A 27,379-nucleotide genomic window follows, 5' to 3' on the forward strand; every position below is an offset into this window, starting at 1 on the left:
AACATTCAGCAAACTCTTTTAAATGAAGTAAATAAAGTGTAATCCTTTAAAATTCTGAATGTAAAGTTTCCAAAAAGAATTTTTGGTAAATTTCTGTGACATATAATTGAGCCATGACACTTTTGGTATGTTTTGCTCTTTACAGTTTCAAAATGAACTTTTTTCTTCCTTTTTAGAACTTTGCGGTGTATGGGTACCTTTAATTCGAGGCAAGATCATATGCAGAAAATTAGCATTATAAAACACAGGATATAAGTAGAGTGTCTAAGTCATGAATGTGGAACCTAAACCATGGAAGGATGCTTTACAGTCACTCTAGGCTGTGTTTATAAATGGCCTAACAGACTTGACCATGACTTGGCAAAATCAGGCAACGGATATTTGAGTTAGGCAGCCAGCCAGGCTGTTGCAATGCTGCCAGATTGGCCCTTTAGGTCCCTGGGTTTCACATCCAAGTATTCAACCAACCACAGATTAAAAATATTTGGGGAGAAAATGCATTTGCATTAAACGTGGGAAACTTTTTTCCTTGTCATTATCCTCTTAGCAATACAGAGCAAGAACAATTAAAATAGCATTTACATGTACTCAGTATTATAAGCAAACTAGTAATGATTTGAAACATACAGGAGGAATATAGAGATTATATGCAAACACTATGATATTGAAGAGAAGAGATAAAAGTGTTCTGCTTCTACAGGGAGTCCTGGAACCAATCCCTGATACCCATGGACTCAGGGATGACTATATTTTGGAGTTGTTGGGAATATAGGAGAGGGGTAATAACCAATATTCCTAACAACCATAAAGGGCAAGGTCACCAACCAATTAGAATGGAAAAAGAGGGGGCCACCATAGTTTGGACACAAACTAGTTTTCTCTTGCTGTTCTCAAATGTCCTGCAACTACCTGGATGATCCACCTGTTCTTTCATGAGCCTGTCATCACCCAGATCCACGACCACCATCACAACTCTGATCTGGAGAAGAAGCAGTGCAGAGATTTTAACAATGTCATCCCATGATGCTATGAAAGCACCTGTGAGTCACTATTTATTCAGCCTCTGGGACAAGGGAAAAGGGGGAGGAATCATGGGCAAAACAGTAATGAGGTGGTACCTTACACTTGCATTCTACTCCCTTCTCTGAAACTATAATATCAGGAAGAGCAAAGGAAGTTGCTTAAAAAAAAAAAAAAGACTATGGATTAGTACAAATGTTTCTCAGCTGCTAGAATTTTTTTTAAAAAAAGAGGTTCCCTTCAAATCAAACAGATACCATCAGCTAACCCTAATTTTGTAACTGCTCTGAAGTCTGCAACAGTCTCCCATCCCTAGGACTAGCTATTTTGGCAGGAGATCTAGTGGATTTGTCCAGGAAGCCCTGCCAGAGACACCATAGGGGTTGTACCCGAGTTTGGTAGCATCCTGGCTCTCAGCCTTTGTTCCTCAGTTCTGTGTCTGAGAATTCGATGCCAAACACATAAATGAATACAATGACATTTCATCGTAAACACTTGACATGTGTTGTACTACTTCCTGAATTAGTTTTCCTTTCTACTGAGAAAATTTGTCTGAAAGGTAAACTTTAAGAAATCTTTAATGAATTCAAATGGGAAAAAGGTGGAGGGGGCATAGATCTTTGTGTTAAGCAGGCCTGTGTGAAATAAACCACTCTTAAGTTATTTAGAAAAAAGTCCATATACCAAGAGCAAGATGGGTGTTCAAGTTTCTACCATGGTGTATTGCATTCTTTACTCCAAGAGAGGGGGACCTTGTACAGCCTATTCTTTGAAACTAAAACAATTGCTTTTGCTTATTCTTTTCTACGATGCTTTTTAAAAGAAAATACAGCGGAGCATAAACAATAACAGCCAAGGCGCTGACAGCAAATGAGATTTTGTTTGCAATTTTTAATTAAGCAACCAGTGCAAACAATTTTTTTTTTCTCTTCAACATTCAGAGGAAAGAAAATGACCACACTTGGGGGCCTGGTGGAAAACCAGAAAATGCTTTCTCTTTTCAATCAGATTTCAAAGCAGCAGAATTCAGAGAGGCTATGCCCAGCCCTCAGTATTCCTCAGGATTGCTTGAGTGTAAGTCTCGCAAATATGAATCAATTATGTTTGGAGGCACACCTTGCAAGAGGAGCCTGCAGAAGGACAGCCCACCTATAAAGGACAGAGAGAAGGGAAAAGTCAAAACCATCTATGTGAAAAATCACTGAAATAATACTACTGCACTAGCTGCCTGGAAATGAGACTAATTATGATTTTATTACTACAAAGATTCATTCAATCCCTACTTGGAAATCTTCTCCAGGTTTAGTACATTTAGAATTTAAAGCCCTTGGCATCTAGACAGAAAAGCAAGTTCCCAGAAGACCCATAGCAGTTACTCCCCTTCTATTGTTCAATCTTAGTTTAAATTCCTAAATGGTAGAAAACACTTATTGTTCTTAGAGAGGTTTTGTGATTGCTCTATAAATGATTTAAAGGTTCTGGCACAACAAATGCATACCATGTTATGGGTCAGTGGGAAGATCTGTTTCCAGTTTGTTAATGCTCCTTTTAATTAAGCACAAAAAGTTCTGATTCAAGCAGATTGGAGAAGAAAAGACTCTTTCCTTTAACTTTGACCACTTCTAAACTGTCGAAAGTGCAAAAATTGGAACTATTTGGTTAAAAATAGTAGGAATGGTCCAATACCTTCTGAAGGTGAGAGAAATGCCTAACATTTCGTACCTACCTTCCAAGTTTCTGAATTTTTATATTAAAAAAAACAAAAGCCTCATTCAAATGAGAACCCACGAAACCACAAAACTGCACGGTCCTTCAATGAAGGGTTTTACTACTTGCTAATAAATTCATGTCCAGACAAAAAACAGCATGCTATTTGAAACATTCTTAAAACTTCTTTAATGCAAATTTGAGAAAGTCATTCTCCTTAACAAAATAAAAAAACTCAAGTCACATATTGGTAGAAATGATGCCACTTATGTACATGTCCATTCCTTGATGCAAAGAATGCAGAATGCGTGGGTATCAATCATGTCCATCTACATTAAATGCTTTGATTCATGCTCTATCACATTCAACAGTTTGTTTCATGTCACTAGGAGATTGTCATGATGAATAAGTACTAGATATTAATTTAAGATGCTGAAAAATACAAATTAATACTACAAAGTTAGCAATTTTAAGGAGTCTATTTTCATTGGATTACGTAATGAAAATCATGCCATACTCCACAGGCTTGGTATGGCTTATGATAGTCATAAGCTTCATATGCCAAAACCATATGAAAGCTTACCTTAGATGGCAATATACATTCAAACATCCTTATTGTGCTACAACTAAGGAAAAGAGAGAAAGAGAGAAAGAGAGAGAGAGAAGTTGTAAGCATTAATAAACTGCTAACACCCAAGTTGAGTACTGGTTGGATGAAATTATGGTCACAATTATGAGGAGTTGATTTCATTAATCCTTAGTCATGTGAAAGATGTGGGAAAATAGAAGCACATGGAATGAAGGGTGAGGATCCAGTCACTTCAAAAGGATCATTAATATGTAAAATATATATATTAATATGCACAACCACTCTACCAGAGAGGTGGCAAAGCCAATCTGATGGTATAGTGAATATTTATGGTAAGAGCTTCCAAACCATTAGCTTATGAAAAAAAAAAACCTACAACATATATATATTGTGTTTTTCATCAAAAGAAAAACATAGATATTTTACAAAATGTTAGTGTTCATATATATATGTTGAAATTCCAAAAGGCAAAATTATCAAGTATAAATATTAGACTAATATATTTCATAATATTCTATCCTGAACTGATTATATATAAATGATGTAAACAAATGCAAGACTTAAACACAGGATACAAAGTGACAATATGTATAACAATAAAACTTCAAAAGCAGAAGTTAATTTCTTCTTTGTAAAACTAACTCTATGTCTGGAGATTCAGAAAGCAAATATTGTAAACTTAGGCAAAGTCTACATTAAAGGTCATAACAGATTGTCAACTGGCCCCAAAGAATTCTTAACTGGCTCTTTCAAATGGGGGTGAATTATACATACATAATAGAACTCATTTATTGCTTAAAACACTTTATAGTGGGTCTTACACTTTTCTTTCCTTTTAAGTTCATAGACATATAAAATAATTTGGGTCCCATGGAAATGACTAAATTGTCCAATGGATAGAGATGGATTACAAACACTCTACTCACAAATTTGTAATGGGACAATCTTAAATATGAGTTTCCAGATGTTGGGTCTATTTTTATACCCTCCATCAAAAATGTGCATAACACTTGTCTACAATTAAAAGGTTCTATTTTCTGAATTCTGTCCTTCTTTTAAGAAAACTATGCTGTAAATTATCTTAAAGGACAAATATATCTTTCTATATTCAAAAAATGAAAATACTAAATATATGCCATTGATTCCCAAGTTTTGATAATCTTATTATATAAGCTGAGGACCTCTTCAAATGTAGTGTTCTGATTTGACTCCTGGGGACCTGTGGTCTGGTACTTAGTTTTCTGACAAAGCTCATGGTTTCTACATTACTTGATATCCTTGAATAATTTGGCCTTCCTTGTTCATGGCATAAACACTGTATGCCATGAGCTGCTAAGAAAACAGAATTAAAAGCAAATGAGAAAGTCAAGCTTTACATGCAAAGTGCGTTTTCATGTAAGAGGAATGGAACGGAAAGTAGAAATATCCAGTGGGATATGAACTTTTTAAACCTGTTGCTGCCCCTCCAGGAAGACTGGTTGTCCAGGGGTATTTACTCCTTGATATATCACTGCAGAATCAGAATATTTGTACCAGTATTTATTTATTCTTAGTTGACATTCTTACCTTTTTTTTTTACACAGCTTAACTTGATTCAAGTTACCTATTATCAGATAATAATCTGATGATAAAGAATCTCAGCATTACTTTTAGGACCAAAAGCTTTTTTTCAATACCACAGTTGATACCTTATCATGAACTTATAGGTTAAAATACATTATTCTGATTATTAAGTTCAACTACTATACAATTGACTATATGATTATTACTAAAAAGAATATAACATCCACATGCATAATACTGTTTGCTCTTATGGAAGGCTCCAAATATTGAACCATTTATAAAAGCATCATCAATGTCATTAGCAACATTCAATTTTTTTTCAAAGCATGAATAGGTGGTAATTTAAAAAAAAAATTTTGTTTTTGTTTTTTTAGAGGATGTCGAAATCCAAGTATCAACAACAACTTAAAACTAATAAAATGAGGAGTTTAGAAACCAGATGATGTGCAAACGTGACCTTAATCATCATTTAAAGCAAACAAAGTGGCTAAAAAATAATGTTTACATTTGTATGAATTATCTCAATTGTAAGGTTTGAAAAATTTTAAGAATATTATATGCCTGATGAGATAAAAATAAATTTTCGCCTATCACTTAGTTACAAGTCTGCATACCATATACCAGAGGACAGACAGAAATCATATGAGAAAGAAAACTGTTTTTAAAAAAAGTTGTAAGAAAGAAGTTATTTTGTTCAATAAGTTTCTTATACTACATTTAGGACTACACAGCTAAATAACTCTTTAAAAGAAACATTAATACCCTGAGCATTTACTATGATTTTATTTTTATTTGTTTTTTTTTTCTTTTTCTTTTTCTTTGTACCAGGATTAAACCCAGGGGCACTTAACCACTGAGCCACATGCCCAGTCCTTTATTATTATTATTAATTTTGAGAAAGGGTCTAGCCTAGGGTTTGCCTAGGGCAAACTTGCAATCCTCCTGCTTCATCCTCTAGAGTCACTGGGATTACAGGCATGTGCCACCATACCCAGTTTACTATGATTTTCTAAAATAGATATTTACAAAGTCATTTTTCTGACTTTTGGATTACAATTTTTTCATTATAAAGAAATAAGAGGGTTCGGGTTGGTCCTCAGTGATAGAGCACTTGCCAGGCATGTGTGAGGCACTGGGTTCAATTATCAGCAGCACATATAAATAAGTAAAATAAAGAAATAAAGGTCTATTGACAACTGAAAAAGTATTTAAAAAAATAAATAAGAATAAAAGACATTAGTTATCATAGAATAGCAATATGATACAGTGACGGATGAGAAAAAACACATTAGGATCCTGTCACCTAGTATCTCCTAATGAGGATTTTCTGCAGGAGTTCTCATAGTGTCCCAAAGTAGGTTTTTATTAACAAGAAAAACTTCAAAACAAAGACTCTAGCCAATTAACGAGAAAACTAAGATGACTGTTCATGCTGAGACTCTCTTATCACAAAAATCCTTATGTTTTCATGGTTTATATAAGTTGCCACATTTCTTAAAACTAATGCCAATGAAATGTACAAGTAAAAATTCTCTAGCAATTTTAAAAGCAACGGATTATAATATGTATATGCTATATTCTATTATGTGTATAATCAAACACTAAATTAACAAACTTAGTCTATATAGATTAAAAGTTTCACAGATAAGTAAACCAATTAAAAATAATATGAATTCCTTAGCTTCAGTTTCATTAGATGAATTTTTGCAGTAGGCTTCTATTTCTAGATAGACTACATCACCAAAGTAACGTGTTCATTGTATTTATTCTCAGCATGCTGTACACCCATTAACATTTCACTAAAGCTAATATTCCTTTAGTTAATAGGAAATAAGAAGAGATAAAAATAAACCAATTTAAATAATCAAGTAGTAGCCTTTAACAAATAAAGCAGAGTGGAGGCAGAATATAAAAATGTCTCCTCTCCCTGAATCCCCCCTCCCCCTTCTCTTGCTACTGCTACCATTACAACTGCCCCAGTTGCAGCATTTTGGCAAAGAGCTTGGATTTCGCATTAAGAATCATAATTACACAATGTTCCTTTGCTTTGGTCTATACATGAGACGGTGGGTGGCATACCTTTCACCTCCAGTTTGCATTCGATCTCCACTGTCCCCAGGTCATTGACCGCTTTGCAGCAGTAGGTGCCTCCATCATAGGGGCTCGGCTTGCGAATCTCCAGAGTACAGACTCCCTGGTTGCTGAACATCCTGTATCTTGGATCATCCACAATAGCAACTTTGTTTTTCATCCAGGTTATTTTGGGCTGAAGTTCAGATTGAAGAAAGTGAGGTCAAAACCTATCTGTATGTAGCACATTCAAAGACCATCAAAGCCAGTGACAGAATTTTAACGCATAGATTAGAAAGAAAGCACACTGAAGACTACACATCTACTTGGGCAGTGTATCTCTCAAATTACATTCCACTTAGTGGTTGGCAAGAAAGCAAGTGGGTAGTTCTGAAGGAGAAAGTCAGATTTGTTCAGGGGACATTGCTAGGGCAATCTTCCCAGATGGATTCTGTTGCATTTCAATTTGATCTATGTGGATACAAACATTTAGGTGTGAGCTGAATGAGTTTGGGGCATCCAGTGTACAGTGTGCATGGTGATAGATGTGTTAATTGTGATAATCATTACACAATATGCATGACATCTGAAGTCATCATCAGTGACAGTGGCTCTGCTCCCATCAGACAATGCAAGATCAGTTCCAACCCAGTCCCCCAGAAAGTTGATTTCATGCTCTGTGACTTCTGAACTGCACTTGAAATCCTTGATTCTCTACTCCCTTCTTCTGTCTACTCCTCCACTCTCTGAACACCTTCCTCAACACCTTCCACTTTTTATAATATTTTGTCTTGCTCTGAACCTAGATATGGCACCGTTCCTATCTCTTTCACGCAGTCCTCTTCTTCCTTCCAAATGGGAGCGTTCCCTTACGCTCACACCTTGGTCCTTGGCTTTTCACAGTACCCTCTTACCTCAGTGATAATCCTTTCTAGAGCTTGGGCTCCAAAGGGTGAAATGTAGCACCTCCACACTGGGCCTCCCAAACTGACACCAACAGCCCTGGATGTTCTCCTAAGCTCTGGATGAAACCTCTGATCTGCCTCCTCATCCTTCCGCACATCACTTCCATTTACACATTAATTCAGGGTCTTCCTTGTGTCCTATCTGGCTTCTCCCTTTGACTTCCCTATCTCTGTTGGCATATGCAGGAAACACACTACTGTTGTAATTTCCCAGATTCTAGGGCACTTTTCCACAGTTGCACCCAGGGACATAGTTTTTCATGGACAACTTTGTTAATTTGTTGTTATTTTCAAATGTCAACAACACGAAAACTTAAAACCTTTCTAAAGCTCTTCAGTGATCTCTTCCTTCTTTGTACTCTGCATTCTGCCTTGCATTACAGCATAATTGTTATTTACTTTAATCTGTTATAGAACTCTTTCTTTTCTTTTTTTTTTTTTGACTCTTGATGAGTCAAAATCACCACCTAATTTTTCAGGTGACTCAACATTGCTTTATTTTATTTACCTCTCGGTTCTTTCAAAATTAGGTGGTTTCCTTTTTCTTTTTCTTTTAGTAAAGACAAACATTTTTTTCCTACTACTTTTTTTTTTTTTTTTGGTGCCAGGATTGAACCCAGGGATGTTTAACCCCTGAGCCACACACCCAGCCCTTTTTATTTTTTTATTTGAAGCAGGGCCTCCCTAAATTCCTGGGCCTGGTCTTAAACTTGTGGTCCTCCTGCCTCAGCCATGTAATGCCTGGCTTTTACTACTTTTGAATAGTGAACCTAATTATCCACAAACACTGCTACTCTCCATTCCCCACATCCCAAAAAGACACAAATAGTGGTTAGAAGGTTCATTTATAAAAGTGTTAACCATTATAACATGGGAATATAAAAGAGGGACCTCGAGGTCCATTCCTCAGTTTAACTAACGTGATAGAACAGTATGGTACCTTGGGATTTCCTCTCACACTGCAGTTCAGGGTGGCGTTGTAACCAGCTATAGCATAGGTGTTAACCAAAGGCTGAGTAAACATGGGCGCCTCTGTGAAATCAAAGTCTTCATACACTGGATTTTTGTAGATTTTGCCTTAAAAACAAGTATTAAAATATGTTCAAAAGTACAAATTGGCTTGAGACTATATTATTCTTGGTATGCTTCACTCATGATTAAAACTTCCTTGAGCTTAGAAATAACACATGGCATACATTCAGAAAATGTACAGCCAATCATTACACACAAGATGGAAAGCCAGAATGGTCATCTGACTCTAAAACAAATATTGACAGGATTGGTTTTTTCCCCAAGAATTTTGATCAGAAATGTGTTCTAATGTGAATATCAGGAAGGGCTTTAGAGGGAGAGTGATTTATGACAAAATGAAAGGTTAAAGATAGAATTCAGCTTCTCCTTTCTTTGCTGAGTGGGTCTCATGTGTAGCTATATTGAAAGTGTCCAAGAATCAAAATACCAGAAATCCAAGAAGTAAATGTCTACTTTTTCCTATCCCAGTGACATTAGCCATTTAAAGCTCCATGGCCCAGAAACTGGAATCAATTAAAGCCTATATTTTAATTTATTTTTATTTTATTTTTTGTGCCAGAGATTGAACCCAGGGGCACTTAACCACTGAGCCACATCCCAAGCACTTTTTATATTTTATTTTCAAACATAGTCTTACTAAGTTGCTTAGGGCCTCATTAAGTTTCTGAGGCTAGCTTTGCACTTGAAATCCTCTTGCTTCAGCCTCCTCAGCTACTGGGATTACAGACATGTGCCACTGCTCTTGGCTTAAAGCCTTCATTAAAAAAAAAATGCAATGATAATGTAATATCCCTTGAATGATTTTGCCTGTAAAATTTAAATTTCACTTGAACATTTTTATCATAATTTTCCAATAATAATTGTTTCCATAGTTTTCCCCTCACCACATCTCCGCTTCTTTCAGCCTTATCCATCTAATCCCTGCCCACCTAGTTTTCTGGATGTCACTCCATTCCCGACTCACCATCCTTGGCAATCACAGCGCTCTCTTTTGTCATTGTCGCATCCTCGCTGAGGCCACACATGTTCTCAGCAAATACCCGGAAATAATATTCATTCCCTATGACCAGTTCAGTGATGGTAGCATTGGTTCGGTGATAATGCTCAATGACAGTGAACCATTCCTGAAAGAAAAAATGATAACAGTTTGAGAAAAATCAACTAAAAACACACAACTCTTCCAACTGTTGTTTAGAATAAATAACAAGTTTGTTTCATTAATGAAAAAAAAAAGAGTACTAGTTTTTATATTGAGAGTTACAACAAAGTACACGTGGCTTAATATTTTACAATTTGATTATACTTGACTATGAAATTCAATCTTCATGTACACATTAGATTCCATATACCTAGATGTCATTTTCTACCAACTTTATATTTTTTCATAACCGTACCATGTCTCTCATTTACTTATCTACCTACTTCTCTATCCATCTTTTGTAGAACAAAGTATAATTTTAGTGCCAACTTCTCTATTGATATTGATAAGATATGGAACTAAATTACCAGAGGAAAATTAATAGCATCCAGTGAATTTTCCAAACATCATTGACAGATTCTTCCAGATATCACCCCTTCTCAACCACCTAACCTCATTGGACACACTTTTATCACCTAACTTAGCTAATTTCTCCCCACAACACTAGCTACCAAAATTATATATGTATAAAAATATATGTATGATATATATACATGAAAATTAAATATATACAAGTTATATATATTATAATATCTATTTACTCATTTTACTTGTTTCCTCTTCATAGTCCCTCCTTGGAAAGTGCACTCCACAACATAAAACCTGATTTGCTTCTCAACTCTTTGTACCAATAGTGCCCATCACAGGTTTGTTTTTGTTTCCTCACCACAACACAAAACATAACAGTTTCTCTTGCAGCTGGATGAAACCACATCATACCATGTTTCATTACTAATAATTGAGAAAATATATGTGCTAACAAAATGTCACTTTATCAAGAAAAGCATCTTCCTTGGACACTCAGAGGCCTTCATGATCTATGATTTCTGGATATTTCAGACAGCAGATAGTTATATCTTTCTCTATTGCCAAAGCACTTAAATGCAAACCTCCATTCTAACATTTACTATATTGTGTTACCATTTGGCTTCATGTCTTCCTTCTTGCCTTGACTATGAGTGCCCCAAGAGTGGGAGTTGTCTTTTAAAAAAAAAATTATATGGAAAAAATTAAAAAATTAAAAAGTTTGATTCAGCAGCTACAATAGTGCTCAATATATGGTCAGAGATGAAAAGTGAGTGTTTGGGCACAGAATAAAAATAATGTTGACTGGGAATTTAAGTGGAGAACAGCATCTGCAGTTGTGATGACACAGGGATGAGTCGATTTCCTTGGGAGTGGCACTGGGAGGAGCAGCATCTTGTGGTCTCTTGGTCTGTCCCTGCCGGAATGCAACTGGAATACATGGTGGTGGGGGGTGTCCTAGGCAGATCTCAGTCACAAGGAGTGGCAATAAAGTCCTAGCTCTCCAGGATTTGACTGGATACCCATGTTCTCAAGAAGGCAAGTGTTGGGCAAGTATGCAGAGGGTGGAAGAACAGGGAGGCTCTGCAAGGAGCCCTCTGGGTTCACTGCCAGTATCAGGCTAAGGTCCAGTGGAAAACTCTTATTGCTAAGAAGCTGGAGACGTTCAGATCCTTCCTTCGCAAGGTCATCTATTGGTCCTGCTTTCAAGCTGTCCAGGTTTCCATGAAAGATATCACTTTAAATACCAAATCTTATTTTGACATGTAATCCCTACAGGGGTGGGGCAGGAGTGTGGGGACAAGCCATGCCTGTCACAGAAAGAAGTGGCTGAAACTTCTTTTCCTCAAAAATGTCTTTTCCCATACTTTCTCCTTCTATGAATCCAATGTAACTGCCAGACCTAATTTTCTTACTGAGAACTAAAAGAACAAATGCATAGACTTTCTATCTACATCATTTGGTATGATATTTTACCATAAGATGAAAAATGCTCTAAGTCACCATGTCCACACATTGATTTATTCATTCATTCATATACAGGTCAGTACTAAGGTGTAGAGTATGGGTTCTGATTCAGACACGAATGGCTAATTTCTGGTGATCTCCAACAAGCCACAGATCCTATATGAGCTTCATTTACTTCATCTGTAAAATATGGGTTATAATAATTCATACGCCAACTAGGTTGCTCCTTGAACACATTGTAATATTTTCCTCTTTAGGATCTTAGCTTAGGCTGCACATTGTAGAATATTTCTTTTCAATCTTGCTTTTGTCTCCATTTTTTTTAAAGACACAAGTCTCCACAATCCAACATTTGTTTCACAAGAAGAAAAGAGTTGCCAGCTACAGATTTGAGTCAGAATCGCTTTGAGTGAGTAAATATTTGTTGAACTTTACTAAGCATCGCACTAACTGCTTTATTGTTTAGCTTTATAATAGATAAGTGAGGTATGTATCTGGGCCTCCATTTTATAGATAAGGAAAATGGAGACCAAAGAGGTCCAGTGATTGATGACATGCATGTGGCCTCAAGTGACCTGGAGCCCGACTCTGTGGCTCCCAATGTGCTACTTGTTCTGCTCTGCAACATCACTTCTCCGTGGCTCCACAGTCTCCTCACCTGGCAGAACCTCACACCACCCCACCACCTCTTACGAGAGGTGATTTTGCTCCTGCCACTGAACAGAGAGCACCAGCCCTTACCATGCTCTTCTTGTCAGCCTTCTGGATCGTGTACCCTGTGATGGCCGCATTTCCATCATCCTTTGGTGGTGTCCACGTTAGAGCCACGTTCTCTCCCCAGACGTCTTCAATCTTCACAGACTGGGGTGGACCTGGACGGTCTACAGGATGGATTCACAGCATCACTGTGAGGTCCTTTTCCCTGCCAGTCTATACAGTTACATCTTAAAGTGTCCTCCTTCCCTTTGCCACAGGGAGGCGGAGCTCTTCCACACCCTAACATGAGGGGCATCTGAGACCCTGGGCCTTTGGTCAGAATGGAGCAGGACCAGATCCAAGGCCACAGAGCAACACTCCTGTCAGCAAAAACTAGAGAGGTTTAGCCACAGGGAAGAGGGCTTGGTTATAGGGCATGTCCTTTCACCCGAGGAGAGGCTCATCAGAGGCCCTTTGGTTAGAGAACCTCAATTTTTAGCAAATTGACTGAAATATAATAAAAATTATTGGAGGGATAGGGTTGTAGTTTTGTGGTACAGTGTTTGCCTAGCATGCATGAGGCTCTGGGTTCAATCCCCACCCAGCACCATAAGAATAAAAATACTGGAAACGAGACTTCTCCTAGCTCTGCTCTTAAAAATATTTCTTGACATCAAGAGAGTTATAGGGGCTGGGTGCACAGCACATGCCTGTAATTCCAGTGGCTCAGGAGGCTGAGGCTGGAGGATCCAGAGTTCAAAGCCAGCCTCAGCAATTTAGTGAGGCCCTTTCTCTAAATAAAATATTTTAAAAAGGGCTTGGGATGTGGGTCAGTGGTTTAGTACCTCTGGGTTCAATTCCCGGTATGAGAAGTAAAATAAAATAAAAATAAAAATAAAATTTAAAAATAGACAGTTATAGATCAGTTTAATAAGCGAGTACACCCCAAAAGGATCTCTGTTCTATTCCCCTAACTCTGGGCAAAAGCAGGAACTAACCTTTTTCTTTGTAAGCATCTAATAAGCCCTGAAGGAGCAACCCATTCAGTGTTTAACTGTTTAATTTTGTTTAGGTTCATCTTCCTTATATTTAACAAAAATTCCTCATTTCCCATTCAAACTTTTAAAGAGATTTTTAGGTATAGTAAGAAACATGTTAAGCTACATCCAGAATCTACATTTTTTTTAAGGCAAGAATTCAATATATAGAGTAGATTTATCATTGGGGAATTGAGAAACTCAGAGAGAGCTTGTTTGCTAAAGTTGTACAGATAGATTTCACCAAAAAGTACATACATTAATTTTCTTGAACACATGTGCCCCAAATCTTTTATGATTAACATTTTTAGTCAGTGAAAAGTTATTTTGAAATGCTAACAAATCTTAACAATTTATATATTTTTTTAATCTTAAAAAATTTTATGTAAAGGTAACCTAACGAAACTTTCCATTTCTCCCCTAATGTCATGGACATTTAGTTCCCACACTATTCTGACAGAACATTCGAGTTTCTTCCTCCAAACCTACCAACAATCTGGATGTCGATGGATGCGGTTTCCACATATTTTTCCACTTTGACCTGCAGATCGTATTTCCCAGAGTGGCTTCTCTCCGCTTTTCTGATAAATATGATTGTATCAGTCTCAGAGTTGCGGATGTTTATTTGATTCTTATCAATCTCTGCACCATCCTTCTTCCAAGTTAATTCTGGTCTTGGTTTTCCCTAAATAGAAAGACAAAAGAAGTAGAGGGGAGAAGGTGGATTGCCTGAGAGTGGTTTTCAACATGGCAGGAATGAATGACCATGGGCAAGGATGGAAAACAACACCCTTGGAGCCTTGGTGGGGGTGACAGTAGCAGGAGAGCCCCTGCCTGTGGGTTGCCTCTTGGGTGCAAAGCATGTGCGTGACACTTATTATCTCCCTTGATCTTCACATCAAGATAAGTATCATCAGCCTCTTTCTCTATGTAGGGGAGTTAAATGATTTGGCAAGGCCTGGCAGCTAAGTGTGCTAGAACTAAGTCTCTTTCGGACCTGCACTGCTCCATAGTCTGCACAAATAGGCTACTCGTCCGGAGCATGAGCTCTGAAGCCCTGCACTCTATATTTGGATCCTGACCATTTAATAGATGTGCAATCTTGGGCAAATGACTGCAACTCTCTGTGCCTCAGTTTCCCAATCTGTAAAATAGAAACAATAGTACTTATCTTACAAGATGGTTACAAAAGTTGAAGACCTACCAAAATTTCTGCATACTCAGGAATGTTTTATTAATATCATCTAAAGGTTAATGATTAGTATACACTATATTGTGCTGCTCACCTCAGACTTGCTTAGAATTCTCTCTCTGCTCTCTCTACCTGCTGATGCTATTTTTTTAAAATTTATATCTGACAGCGGAATGCATTACAATTCTTATTACACATATAGATATTTTTTATATCTCTGGTTGTATACAAAGTATATTCACACCAATTCGTATCTTTATGCATGTACTTTGTATAATTAATGATCATCACATCCCACCATCATTTATAACCCCATGCCCCCTCCCTTCCCCTCCAACAACTCTGCCCTATCTAGAGTTCGTCTATTCCTCCAGACTTAAAAGATAAATTTCAATCTGATTCAAGGGCATGAATTTCAGTTTCTATTACAAAGGAATGTCCTAGAATTTCTGATCACCCAGGCTCACTCCTGCAGACAAGAACTAAAAGTTAACTCAGAAATTAATTCAGTAATTCGTTAAAGGCACAGTTTTCCTAATGTGTTCCAGACATGGCTCGTGGCTGGCTGGGTTATGACACAGGATGTAGATACACATTAAACTCCTGCCCAGGGAGATTAAAGAATAATTGGGGTTGCTCACACTTGCAGAGAACAATGTAGGTCCCAGTGGCTCAGGAGACTGGGGCAGGAGGATTGTGAGTTCAAAGTCAGACTCAGCAAAAGCGAGGTACTAACTAAGCAACTCAGTGAGATCCTGTCTCTAAATAAAATACAAAATAGGACTGGGGATGTGGCTCAGTGATTGAGTGCCCCTGAGTTCAATCCCTGGTATCCCCCCACCAAAAAAAAAAAAAAAAAAAGGACAAACAGTTCCACATCTTCTTTCTTTAAAGGTACAGCTTGCTGTGAGCTACAAGAGAAAAACTGAGTTCTCTAATAACTTATGGAATGGCAAAAGCAAGCGACAGGGGACAAGAACTCTGCTATAGGCACTACCATTTACTTGTTGTGTGACCTTGGGCAAATCACTTAACTTCTCTGTCAATTTCTTCCCTCCTCAAGTGAGGGTAAGGATATCTACCCTTCCTGCCTCACTGGGCATTTCTGCTACCCTGAGCTGCAGCCCCTGCTTCACTGGGTGTTTCTAAGGATCAGATGAGGAAATGTCTGAAGCTCTAGAGGGTATACAAACATGGCACACAATTCTCATGGTCCCTTCCTGGTGGCCGAGAGGCTCCTGGGAAGCCCAACCTACGAGTCCCTGTTTTCATGCTTTCTCCTTTCCCAGACCCAGTGATGGAAGACAGAGACCCCCAAGATCTTGGAGGCTGAATCAGCCCTGGTGGTAGAAATGATCTGGAAACGGGAGGGCAGGGTCAGCAGCCAGCTCAGAGTAGGGCTGTGGCTGGCACTGGGTCTCCCGCCTGCTGTGACATACTCCCTTAGAGACTAGGAGGAAGGAGGTGGGAAGAGCCTGGCCAGCTCCTCCCCTCCCTGCTGGGCTCTGCCCAGTTGCTTTGGCCTTTGCTCTGATTTCAGGTGCTGTGTCTGCTGTACCACCTTTCTAAGGCTTGGGCCTGGATGCAGTGACATGGTCAGAATTAGCTGTCCCTTTAGCTTGGCTTTCATGGGAACCTGGGTTTGAACAGAGCTCTGTGAGTGTGTGTGTGTGTGTGTGTGTGTCTGAGTGTGCACATGTGTGCAAAGACCTAAATTCTAATTCAAGACCATGCTGCCTGATACAATAGACATGAGTTACACATGACTATTTAAGTTAGAATTAATTAAAGAAAATTAAAAATAAAAAAAACCTCTTCCTTAAACTTGCATTAGTTCCTGGTGGCTACATACATAGAACATCACAGAAGTTCTATTGAACAGCACTGCCTATTGTGTTCCATAAAGGTAGTCACGTGATTAGGGAGGTGGAGGGCTCTGAGGCTTTGGGGCAAGGCCCAGTGGGTGTGCACCTGTGTACCTGTGAGACCCAACCTGATTACTATAAGCAAAGCCTGGTTAATCTTGAGATCAACAGCTCAACCATTTAACAGTGAGCACATATTTTAGTGGCCTTAAGATTTCATATCTTGGTTCTCTCTCTTATTGGAATTTTGCTTGGTTCAGGGTCATGTGGGAACTAAGTGTGTCTTGTTTTCTTTTCTTTCTTTTTTTTTTTTTAAAGAGAAAGTGAGAGACAGAGTCAGAGAGAGAATTCTTTTTAATATTTATTTTTTAGTTCTCGGCGGACACAACATCTTTGTTTGTCTGTGGTAACCCGGGTCGCACGCATGCCAGGCGAGCGCGCTACTGCTTGAGCCACATCCCCAGCCCCGTGTCTTGTTTTCTTGAATGTTACACTGAGAGTTTCACTTAAAAGGATGGGTGTTACGGAGAGCTAGGACCAGAGAGGCCGCCGGCCATTCCTTTATCTGGTATCTCTTCAATGTTCCTCTCCCGCCCTCCAAGCTCCCTGAACTTTGGGCAAGACTAGATTTCATTTGTTTCATGCAGAAAAAAAAAAAAAACCTGACTATTTTGTAGGTTTCTCTACTTTTATGTTAGGAGATCCTTTAATCACTCCTTCCATTATGGACTCACTCTCCCTCTGAGGGTATCCTGAATCATTTAAGTGCTAGAATAGCCTCAACCCCTGCTCTTAAATACCCCATGCCTTGAAAAGGAAAATGAGGGACCCCTGGATTATTACCTGGAAAGGTATAACCAGATTGACTGCTTCTCCAACTCTGCGGATATAGGTTTGCTTCAGGTGCCTCGGGATGCGAATCTTTGGAGGCTCTGGGGGAAAGTAAAATAGTATAATTTTGAATCAGCACAGTATTCTGGAAATGGCCTTGCTTAAGCCCAATGGCACAGTGATCCCTGGTCTCTCCTTGTGGTCACAGCTCTGCAACACAATCTCGGATGTGTCATAAGCTTATATATGGCAACTTTGGTCAAAATGGTATTCTTTAAGCAGAGATGTTTTATTTTGATTCCACAAAATATATCCCTGACCTCCCTAACTTTAGCATAACTTTGTATTTTTATTGTCATTTAGACCTAAAGCAACTTTATAAAAAAAATCACCAAGTTTTCTCTCTCTCTCTCTTTTTTTTTAATAGTTTCTATCAGTAAGAATGCTCTCCAATGAACCTTCCAGAAAAGACTTACAAGCACCACTTTAGCTGGTAGGACTGTCCATTATTTCTCAGTATGGGGGGGGGAACAGTTTGAACATCTAGCATTTGCTATTTAGATGATTCTGTTCAAGTTTGATAGTTACTTTCTCCCTGTGTGACTCTGGTGAGGTATTCAACGGACAGACCTGAGTGTTAAAATTCATTAATTAAACACCATAAAGATACTAGAAAATGCTGATGCAAACCCAGGAGCAGGAAGGCTAAGACTCACAGGCTCTCAGGGATAAAGCATTTCTTAGGATGTTACAGGATTACAGGTGTGTGTCATGGCACCTGAGACTCAGCTTTCTATTCTAGATCAATCAGACAGTGGGTCTGGTCTCAGTCTTCTCTTAAGTAAAATGGAGATGACAGCAGCATACCTAATTCTAATTCAGAGCATGTTGTGAGAATTAAATGAAGTCATCCATGAAAGCATTTAACACAATGGCTGAGAATTTAAGAGCTCAATCATGTTTTGGAGATGGTGATGATGATGATGGTGACTAAATGTTAGGGCTGGAAGGAAAATTGTAGGTCCTTGAACTCCCTAACATTACATATGAGGAAATAGAGACCCAGCAAGATCCCATAACAAATTAAACAATAATAATAATATAGCTGATATATATTGAAGGTTTTCTATATGGCAAGGTCAGTGAAGTAAACAACATGGACTAATTTATTCAGTTCTCATAACCTGTTGATGTATTATTATTGTCCCTATTTTACAGATGAAGATATTAAGGCCTTAAAAAAATCATGTATTTTGTCCAAGGTCACAGAGCCAATAGATGGCAGAAACAGGATTAAACCTAAGCAGAATGATACCAGAATGGACTAAGAAAATGTATATGCTTCATGCTTTCTTTTATTCATCCTCATTTCCATCCAACCATCTGTTCATCCATCCACTACCCACTTATCTGTCTGTCCATTTCCTAACTCATTCCCAAAAAGGTTTTAGGAAGTCACATGCAATCTATGGTAAAACCTTATTGCAACCCAGATATCCAAGCTCTCTATCCAGTGTTTTTTCCTCTAGATTGGGGTTCTTAAACCTTTTGGCCTCAGCACTCTATTACAGATTAAAACTTACAGCTGGGGATGAAGCTTAGTGGTAGATCACTTTTCTAGAATGCATGAGGCCCAGGGTTCAGTCCCTAGCACACACACATAAATTATTATAGACCTATGAAAGCTTTTGTTTATGTGGACTGTGTTTATTATCATATAGAAATTAAAACTGAGTTTTGAAATGTTTACTGGTTCATTCAAAAACAATAGTGTAAATAATAAATAACCATATTTTATATTTTTAAAAACTCAACAAGGTCAGTTGCATTGTTTTATATTTTGGCAAATTGCTTTAATGTCTAGCTTAATAGAGGAAGTCAAATTCTCATGTTTGTTTCTACTTGTGGACAGTTGTAAATATTGGTTGAAGTATATAAAGGACAACTAGTTTCACACAGATGAAAGAAATATTTTAATAATTTTTTCAACAATTTGGATACTTCTCTTTGAGTCCACACAAAACACGGTGAGTGTAGTTTTCTAAAGATTAGCTACAATGTGAAGTTTGAAATCATTTCAATGAACTTTTTCATATTTTGTCACATTAAAATCCATTGTCTATTTTGCATTTTGAATATGCTTTTTTCCCCTGGCATGAATGTTTTTTAAGATGATAAGTCTTACTATGTTGCCTAGGCTGGCCCCAAACTTCTAGGCTCAAGCAATCCTTCTGCCTCAGCCTCCTAAGCAGTTGGGGCTAGAGGCACATGTCACTGTGCCCAACTTCCTTGCATGATTTTGTAACATATATTAGTAATTTGGAAAGTTTTACTCCACTGAATTTCCAAATGCTAAAATACAATTGCTTCATACTTTTCATTTCATTGTCACATGAGCTTATAAAAAACAATGTAATCAAGAACCAAGATTTAATAAAACTAACAATTTTGATGCTTCATTAAACAGCACTTTAAGGCAAAATGGCAAAACTAGACCTTTTATTTGAACTAGTAGTGTGTGGAGGTTAGTACAGTTTGGTGGCACTTTGTTCACTCTAAGGCACCAACAATTTTATTTACTTTCACTTTTACACCACTGGCGCAGATGTTTAAACATGGAAAAGGGCCAGAATGTATTCATATTATTATAGAAATGGCTTTGACCTTTTGACTCATTTAAGCCAAACTTCTGGTGTGGTAATCATTTGTACTGTTGCATTAACACAAAATCTTTCTTCAAGGTGAGCTGGCTCCTAGAACCTGGTCAGGTTAATTAACTGGTCCTCAGAATGCAAATTATAAATCCAAAGCTGACCTCCCACATTGCTCCCAAGGAGCTATTTTTTGTTTACTTCTAAATCCCAAGAAGCATTCATAAAATACCAAAGAAAAAACAATAAAATAAAGTTTGAGAAAGAGGTTTAAATAAAAAAGGCAAACAGTGTAAATGGGAGACCAAATTTTGAAATCCTTGACACTAACCTATGATTTCCTTCACAAGAATGGGCTGAGAATAGTACTTGGGCTCGCTGGCACCAGCGGCATTAACAGCCTTTACACGAACAAAGATCTTGGCATCTGTCGGCAGACCTGTGATGGTGAACTTGGTCTTGTCAATTAGATCCGTGTTTGCAACTATCCAGTCCTCAGCTAAAATCCATAAAAGGAGAAGAAAAGGAGGAGGAATGGTGTTTAGTGGAAGAAATCATCCCAGTAATTACAGTCAACTCCAACAGTATTTTGCTCCTAATCAAATCATTTGGAAAGAGTATGGCTTTGGTCTAAACTCGGATCAAAATGGTGGGCATTTTTCACGTGTTTAAGTTAAAAAATGGCCTAAAACAGCTAACATACACAACAGGAAGAAACCTCTTATTCGAGATTAAGGTATCCTAAATAATCATAATTATCCCCAAGAGTTTTGCAGCAATTTTATCCCAATTTGGTTTTATAATGATTGATGCGATCATGGCATTTAGTCATCTGTGTACATTAAAGTTCAGAAAAATAGGAAATTGCTATTCTTCTGAGAGGCTTCGACCTTTATAATCACATAATCTCTCTACTTTATCTTGGCTGGTTCATGATTATCAGACACTAATATGAGCATAGAGAATCTGTGTTCATTTGTATGCATGAAGAAAAGATCTTAACATTCACAAAACAGGAAACACAGCTCCTGAGTTATAAGCTCATATAGAGTCATCTCAATTCTTCATTCTGTCTAAAAATCTGATTTTTTTTTTCTTAGCTTTTAGTAGCTTTGTCTACAACATCAAGAGAATTTAAACCCAATATCCTGGGCTTGCAAATATTTCAGCTCTAAAAGTTAGCATGCATTATGCACAAAGGACAAAAGAGGGCTTGGATTCCAAGGACTAACTCCCCTCCTCCTCCCCCAGCTCTAGGGCTTTTTGGCATGTGGACAGTGGGCGTTCTTCGTGGGAGGTCATGGAACCTTCCCAGAAATGCTATCATATGGTAAGAAAGGCCAAGAGCTTCACAGGATACTTTACCTGGTAGATCAATCGCAGCCTCCCCACTTTCATCAGACTGTTTGGCTGATGTACCTTTGAGAATCCGTCATTAAAATTAATTAAAGACACCCACTTTCACACCAGAAGAATATGGTATCAGTAGTCAGCATTCTCTGTTAGTAAAGTATGCAAAATACGCAGAGATTTGTCTTCAGAGCAGTGACGGAGGAGACCAAACATGTTAGGGGGGGGGGGGTTCCTCAGGAGAGGCACAGCCTGCCCTGGGCAGCCTGTGGTTTTTGTTCTGAGACTCCTGCCCCAGAGAAGAGGAGGGAGAAGAAAAGAGAAGAGGAGGAAGCTTGGACATTTCCAACCGTGAGAAGAAGATACAGAGAAGAACTCTGAAAGGAAAGGAGAAGGAGGCCCTGGAATCCATGGAGGGCCAGCACACAGAGAAACCATTTATCCCTGTACCTGATCTTAGCAGGAAGGCTCTTCTCTAATCTCCAGGAACATCATGCTCCCAGGGTGGGGCTCCCTCATCAGAATCAGGGAGCATGGGCATTGTGATAAGGTCAGCCTCTCCTGCCAGGGCTCAGCCATGTTTAACGAGGCTCTTAATTGGAAATACAATCTGGCCCAGCAGTTCAGGAGGCTGTGACAACAAACTGTGTCAAGAAAGCAAACTGGGTCTGCCTGAGTCCTTCCATTCCATTGGGGTGGCTCACAGGGTGGCCTTGGGCCTGCCCCACTGATTTGGGGTGGTGACTTTCTTGATACAGGAGAGGAGCTAGGGATCAGGGTTAGGAGTTAACTGTGCCTGGGAACCTTCTCCTGCCTCTTCCAACCGTACCAGGAATATCATGGAGAAAAGTCTGGACTAGCCAGACAGTCTGGCCATTGAGAGGGCGTGTGGATGATAGAAACTTAACGTCTTTGAAAAGATAAAACTTTAAGCAAATGGTCTGCTTGAGAGCAATGGTGTTGGTATTTCACAGTCAAGAGACAATGAATGAGAAAGTGAAAGTACTGGAGTGAGGGAACATGTAGGGAAGAGTGAAGAAATGGTAAAGGAAAAATCTCCAAGAGAAAACAGGATGGTCAAGATCAGGAGGGGAAAAAAATCACCCATCTCTTCACATTTGAGCCACTTTAACAGGAGGGGAAACAGAAAGAAAGAAAATGATGTCTGAGGGGATGTGGAAGGGATATGTTGAGTTATTTAATACACAAGGTGAATTTTTAAGAAAGAAAAGAAGAAATGAGTTCGAAGGGGGGAAAAAACAAGAATAAAATACTGCAGGCATTAAAAAAAACAAAAACAAGAGAAAGAGTCAAAAAACAACACACGATCTTATACAAGAAAGAATTCTCTTCCAGAAGAGACCTGACATGTCTAAAAGCATTAAACACTACAGAAGATTAGTCTAGAGGACAGCAGCCATTAAATGAGAATGAAGAATAAGGCAGCCACATAAAGAAAGAAAAGACTGCAAGAAGATATACACGTTAAGAAAGAACTTCCATAGAAAGCTAATTCCAAAACGTTATGTGGCAAAATAGATACATAATAATGATTGTGTACATATACATATGTATAGATGTATATACATATATATCTACACAGACCACACACAAAATTTCGTAAAATACACTTCATTGTATTTTATCTAAGGTGGGTAACATCAAAATGACAGCCATCTATCATTTTGCTGTATCTTCTTACTTTTTAAACCTATCAGAAAGAAAAGAGTAAAGAATTTGCTCTGTTTCATACATACACAAGGTTTGAGCTCAGCAGCCACATCACATATAAGACTGGGAAATTCTGCTGGCCGGGCAATACAAAAAGCAGAGTGCAGTGCTCACGATTTTTTTTTTTTTTTTAAATAAGGGGACAAATGAAATGGGAATAAACCATATTCTGAAATCCTCAAGAATTTTCCTGTTGCATTTGTGACATTACCCCCCTCTCTTGCTGCACTAACCTTTTAATATCCCCATGGGTTTGGGTTAGTGCCTTTCTAAGCCCTGGAGAACCAATCACCAATCACGGCTCTCTTTGAGTGTAGTACATGTGAAAGGAACTCGGGGATGCCAGGGTACTTCATTCCCCATTTCTTCTTCCCTCTTGACCAGGGAGGATCATTTCTGTGGATGCCCCCATCCAGGGCCTGGGATTTCTTTGGAAGCAGCTTTCTCTGGGTAAGTTTTTCTTCAAAGTGGTTTTCTTCCAGGAAGGATGCATTCGTGTTCATATTCCCCACTTCCCAGATGCGCTCTGTAGCCTCTTTTCTTCACTTGGAGCATCCATGTCAAAGCTTGGCGTCCAAAGAGTTTTCTTAGAGGTCAAACCTTGGGCTCATTTTTGCAGAATAAGAAAAGATTTCCCTGGGGGATCCTTTACCATTCACCCAGGGTGGAGGCTGGGTCCAGAGCCAGAAGTTTAACTTACCCTTTTCAAGTTCCACCGCCTTCTAATCATGGCAATGGGAAACCAAGGAAAGCAACAAGCTTTGGTGACTGTCACAGCTTTTTGGATTTCAGGTAAACTCTGGCCTATATTTTCTAATGTCATTTTCTCTTTTTCCATTACTTCTGTGAGTAATTGTTTTATGGGCCTTGTTTCTCTTTTCCCTTTAAATTTAAGTGATTAAATTTTCATATACCCAAACCTTGAGATAAGTAACTGTCACATGTTGAAACTATTTCTTATACTCTCTGGGATTTAATGCCATTTCCTTTAAAATTAAAAGTCACTGTTAATTCTTTTTCTCCTTAAGAATACAAGAGATAATCACCAGGTAGTCTCTTATTATTAATCTAAACATGCAGCTCTTTTGATAGTGAGCTTCTGCTCAGCATAGGTTTTAGAATTTTCAACTTGCTAAACCTCAACAAGGTATTCACTGTGTTCTGGTACAATGCAATCCCACCGGTGGGGTTACAAAGTGGAAGACCCTGGAGTATCGTCAGAAGCCCTGCCTCCTAGGACCTTGGCTCATTTGTGTTGCCCAACTTTGCAGCCCAGCTAGGATATTTTTGAGGTCTCAGTTTGTTAGCATCAAGTACTAAAGAAGGGCTACATTTTTATACATCTCAGAAGAATGATCTTTGGCTTAATCTCATTTTCAATGGGAAAGAGATGAGTTTCCTTGAAAGACGAAAGGAAGTGGGGCATACCTCACCTACTGAGGACGGTATTCATGTGACTTCTAGTTGTACTTACTTCCTTCAAAGCAATACTCTAGCACATAGCCATCTAAACCTGCAGCACCAATCTGATCTGGGGGCCTCCACTTCATGGTGACAGTGGTGTCGGTGACAGAGTCAACAGCAAGCAGAGTAGGAGGGCTAGTGACAGCTTGAAAGAGGAAGAAACAGAAGAAACTATTAGCTAAAAGTTATCACCCAGGAACTCTGATGAAGTGAACTGGGATATCACTATAATTGGGCACAGCAGACTCACAGCTCAATAAAATTCAACCTAAACTCCTTGGGCATGGTTGTATATAGTGCAAAGATATGATCCACACAAGAATTGTGGCAATGACGTCACTTTTTCTCCAATTTGGGTGGTTGGTGTGAGAGGATGGGAGGCCAAGGAAGTCAAAGAAATCTAAGTTTGAGATCTAATGATCCAGAGTAAATTTCTTATAACCTTCTAATTTTAAAGTGTGAACTCTTTATGTTTCATTTCTATTGAAAAAAATACTTCAGTACCATAAAATAGTGGAGACATCTTTTGTTTCTTTGCTTACGTTGAACCAACATTTTTTGGTTTGAAAGATAATGTTTAATGTACAACCTTAAAGTAAGAGACTAGTTTCCAAGTGCAGGCTGTTGAACTGATCTCAGTTGGTTTTAGCCATATTGTAATATGTACACCAAAGTCTGCTTATACCTTGGGAAGACAGATGGAGAGTAGAGTTGGCTCCATGTTTTCATTGGGAGGTGGCTCCTAGAGTCACCTATGACTATCGCTGGATTTCTGGACATGAATTCTAGGGTCTACATTATGAAGACATTCAACTCTACCAAAGTTATCTTTAAATTTACCAGACAGAAAATTGCCCTAACCAATTCCTACCTCCTGCCCACCCACGGTTCTGAGAAGCCTCCCAGCTAGACATCAGAAGGGAAGACTTATATTATGGGATAATGATTCCCATGACAAAGACATCTCTCTCTTGACTCACCCAAGGGAACGAAGGGCTTAGAGGGCATACTGGGCTTGGAGATTCCAACAGCATTGACTGCAAAGATGCGGACCTCATAGGCCACACCTTCAATCATCTTCTTGGGCTCAAAAGTAGTTTCTTTACAGAGATCAAAATTCAGCCTCATCCACCTGGAACTTTGCTTCTTCTTTCTCTCAATAAAGTATCCTACGGGTACACAAAACAGAAACTGAAGATTTCCCCCCCCCCTTGGTCTCCAAAATTAAATTTTGTCAGATATTAGACATTCTTGAAATTTTTGCATATTCTCAGCATGGTAGGTGAAAGTCATATATGTATGTATTTCAACCCATCATATTCCATCAATTGTTAGAGATTATAGGGAATGCAAACATTAACATCCTATGATAAAGATAAAATAACTACCAGAAAAAAATAAAATTATACTAGAAAAAGAAAAAAAAACAGATTTCAGATAAGTAGACCATAGCAACTTAAATCAATATGGTTGGACAATATAGTCAGAGCCAATATAGTTGGCTCTGAGCCCCAGCAATGACGATAAAGAGGGGTAAGTGATTAGTTTTGTGAGTCTCATTACTGGTAAGGAGAAAAAAATTTTTATGCCATTGGGGAACCAAAATTTTCGAAGCATTTAAAGCTAAAAAAAGTTTCTTCATAACATGACCCTATGGAACTAGATATTTACTGAATAAAGCAGTGAAAGTTAGACTTATAGTTATTCAAAATTAGCTATTGAGTATTAATGATAAACAAAAAAAGAGAATAGGGAATAGATTAGATGATATTTGTTAGATCTAGTTAAATCTCAAGAGACTACAGAGCATCTCAAAATATATAAATTTCAATTTGAATGGATAAAGTCATAGTATAAGAGTTATTCTTGTAACTCAAAATTTTAAAAATGTATTCTATACTAAAACACATCAAGAGGATACCAACTGCACTGGAAATTACATAGACTGATCAAAATCCAGTTACCTAAGATTGGAGACCCTCCATCATAGACAGGAGGCTCCCAGTTCATGATGCACCAATCATCACCTACTTCTGTCACATTTGGTGCCACTGGAGGATCAGGGATGTCTGTAGCAGACCAAAAAAAAAAAAAAAAAAGACATGAAATAAAATGAAGAGAGAAAACAAAGTTATGTATACACATACACACACACACACACACACACACACATACATACACACACATGTAATAAGCACAGAAACTACTATTTCAAAAACGTTTCCATATTTCTTGAAATGTACTTAGTATCTAATTTGGACCAAAAGTTATGCTCAAATTTGGGGGCGATGTTGTCTCCAACTCCCTTAAACCAGTGTTACAACATTAAATAATAAGCTCCATGTGAAACCTAAGACTATTGCTCTTTCCCTTGAAAATGGCAACTAAGAAATTATTACCTGGATACTAGATGGTTATTGTTGTTGTTGTTTTTAAACTACAAATGAACTTCCAGAAGAAATGAATCAAGGCCTAACTATAACAAATTTTACATTTGTTAGAAGATTCAAGATGCTGACCAGTAGATATCTGAGTTAGAAATGAAATGTTTTGTAAGTATAGTTCAGTTCCTGCTAAAGTGACCAGTATCGGCCAATTTGAAATATGTCTCTTAAGGGACAACTGAAAAGAGAAGAGAGATCATT

General features: G+C 38.2%; 1 protein-coding gene across 12 annotated transcripts in view; it reads right to left on the reverse strand.

Annotated features, from left to right (window-relative positions):
- Positions 1–1,891: 1,891 nt before the first annotated feature.
- The window catches only part of Mybpc1 (myosin binding protein C1), an 81,571-nt gene continuing 56,083 nt past the window's right edge, over positions 1,892–27,379 (reverse strand). For 4 of the 12 annotated variants that reach the window (XM_077798524.1, XM_026396787.2, XM_026396777.2 and 1 more), the window contains 12 exons: positions 26,699–26,803; positions 25,715–25,903; positions 24,745–24,879; positions 21,555–21,608; positions 20,521–20,688; positions 17,551–17,639; positions 14,140–14,335; positions 12,659–12,798; positions 9,911–10,070; positions 8,855–8,991; positions 6,959–7,145; positions 1,892–2,169 (listed from right to left, as the gene is read on the reverse strand). In XM_077798524.1, the coding sequence (XP_077654650.1) occupies positions 2,069–2,169; positions 6,959–7,145; positions 8,855–8,991; positions 9,911–10,070; positions 12,659–12,798; positions 14,140–14,335; positions 17,551–17,639; positions 20,521–20,688; positions 21,555–21,608; positions 24,745–24,879; positions 25,715–25,903; positions 26,699–26,803 (1,661 nt within the window). In that variant the 3' untranslated portion in view covers positions 1,892–2,068. Of the gene's footprint in view, positions 2,170–3,310; positions 3,354–4,758; positions 4,827–6,958; positions 7,146–8,854; positions 8,992–9,910; positions 10,071–12,658; positions 12,799–14,139; positions 14,336–17,550; positions 17,640–20,520; positions 20,689–21,554; positions 21,609–24,744; positions 24,880–25,714; positions 25,904–26,698; positions 26,804–27,379 lie in introns of all 12 variants that reach the window. The other 8 variants (XM_077798525.1, XM_077798531.1, XM_077798530.1 and 5 more) reach the window with 5 other exon arrangements.

Source organism: Urocitellus parryii, chromosome 5 (genome assembly GCF_045843805.1).
Source record: "Urocitellus parryii isolate mUroPar1 chromosome 5, mUroPar1.hap1, whole genome shotgun sequence".
Classification (NCBI taxonomy): Eukaryota; Metazoa; Chordata; class Mammalia; order Rodentia; family Sciuridae; genus Urocitellus; species Urocitellus parryii.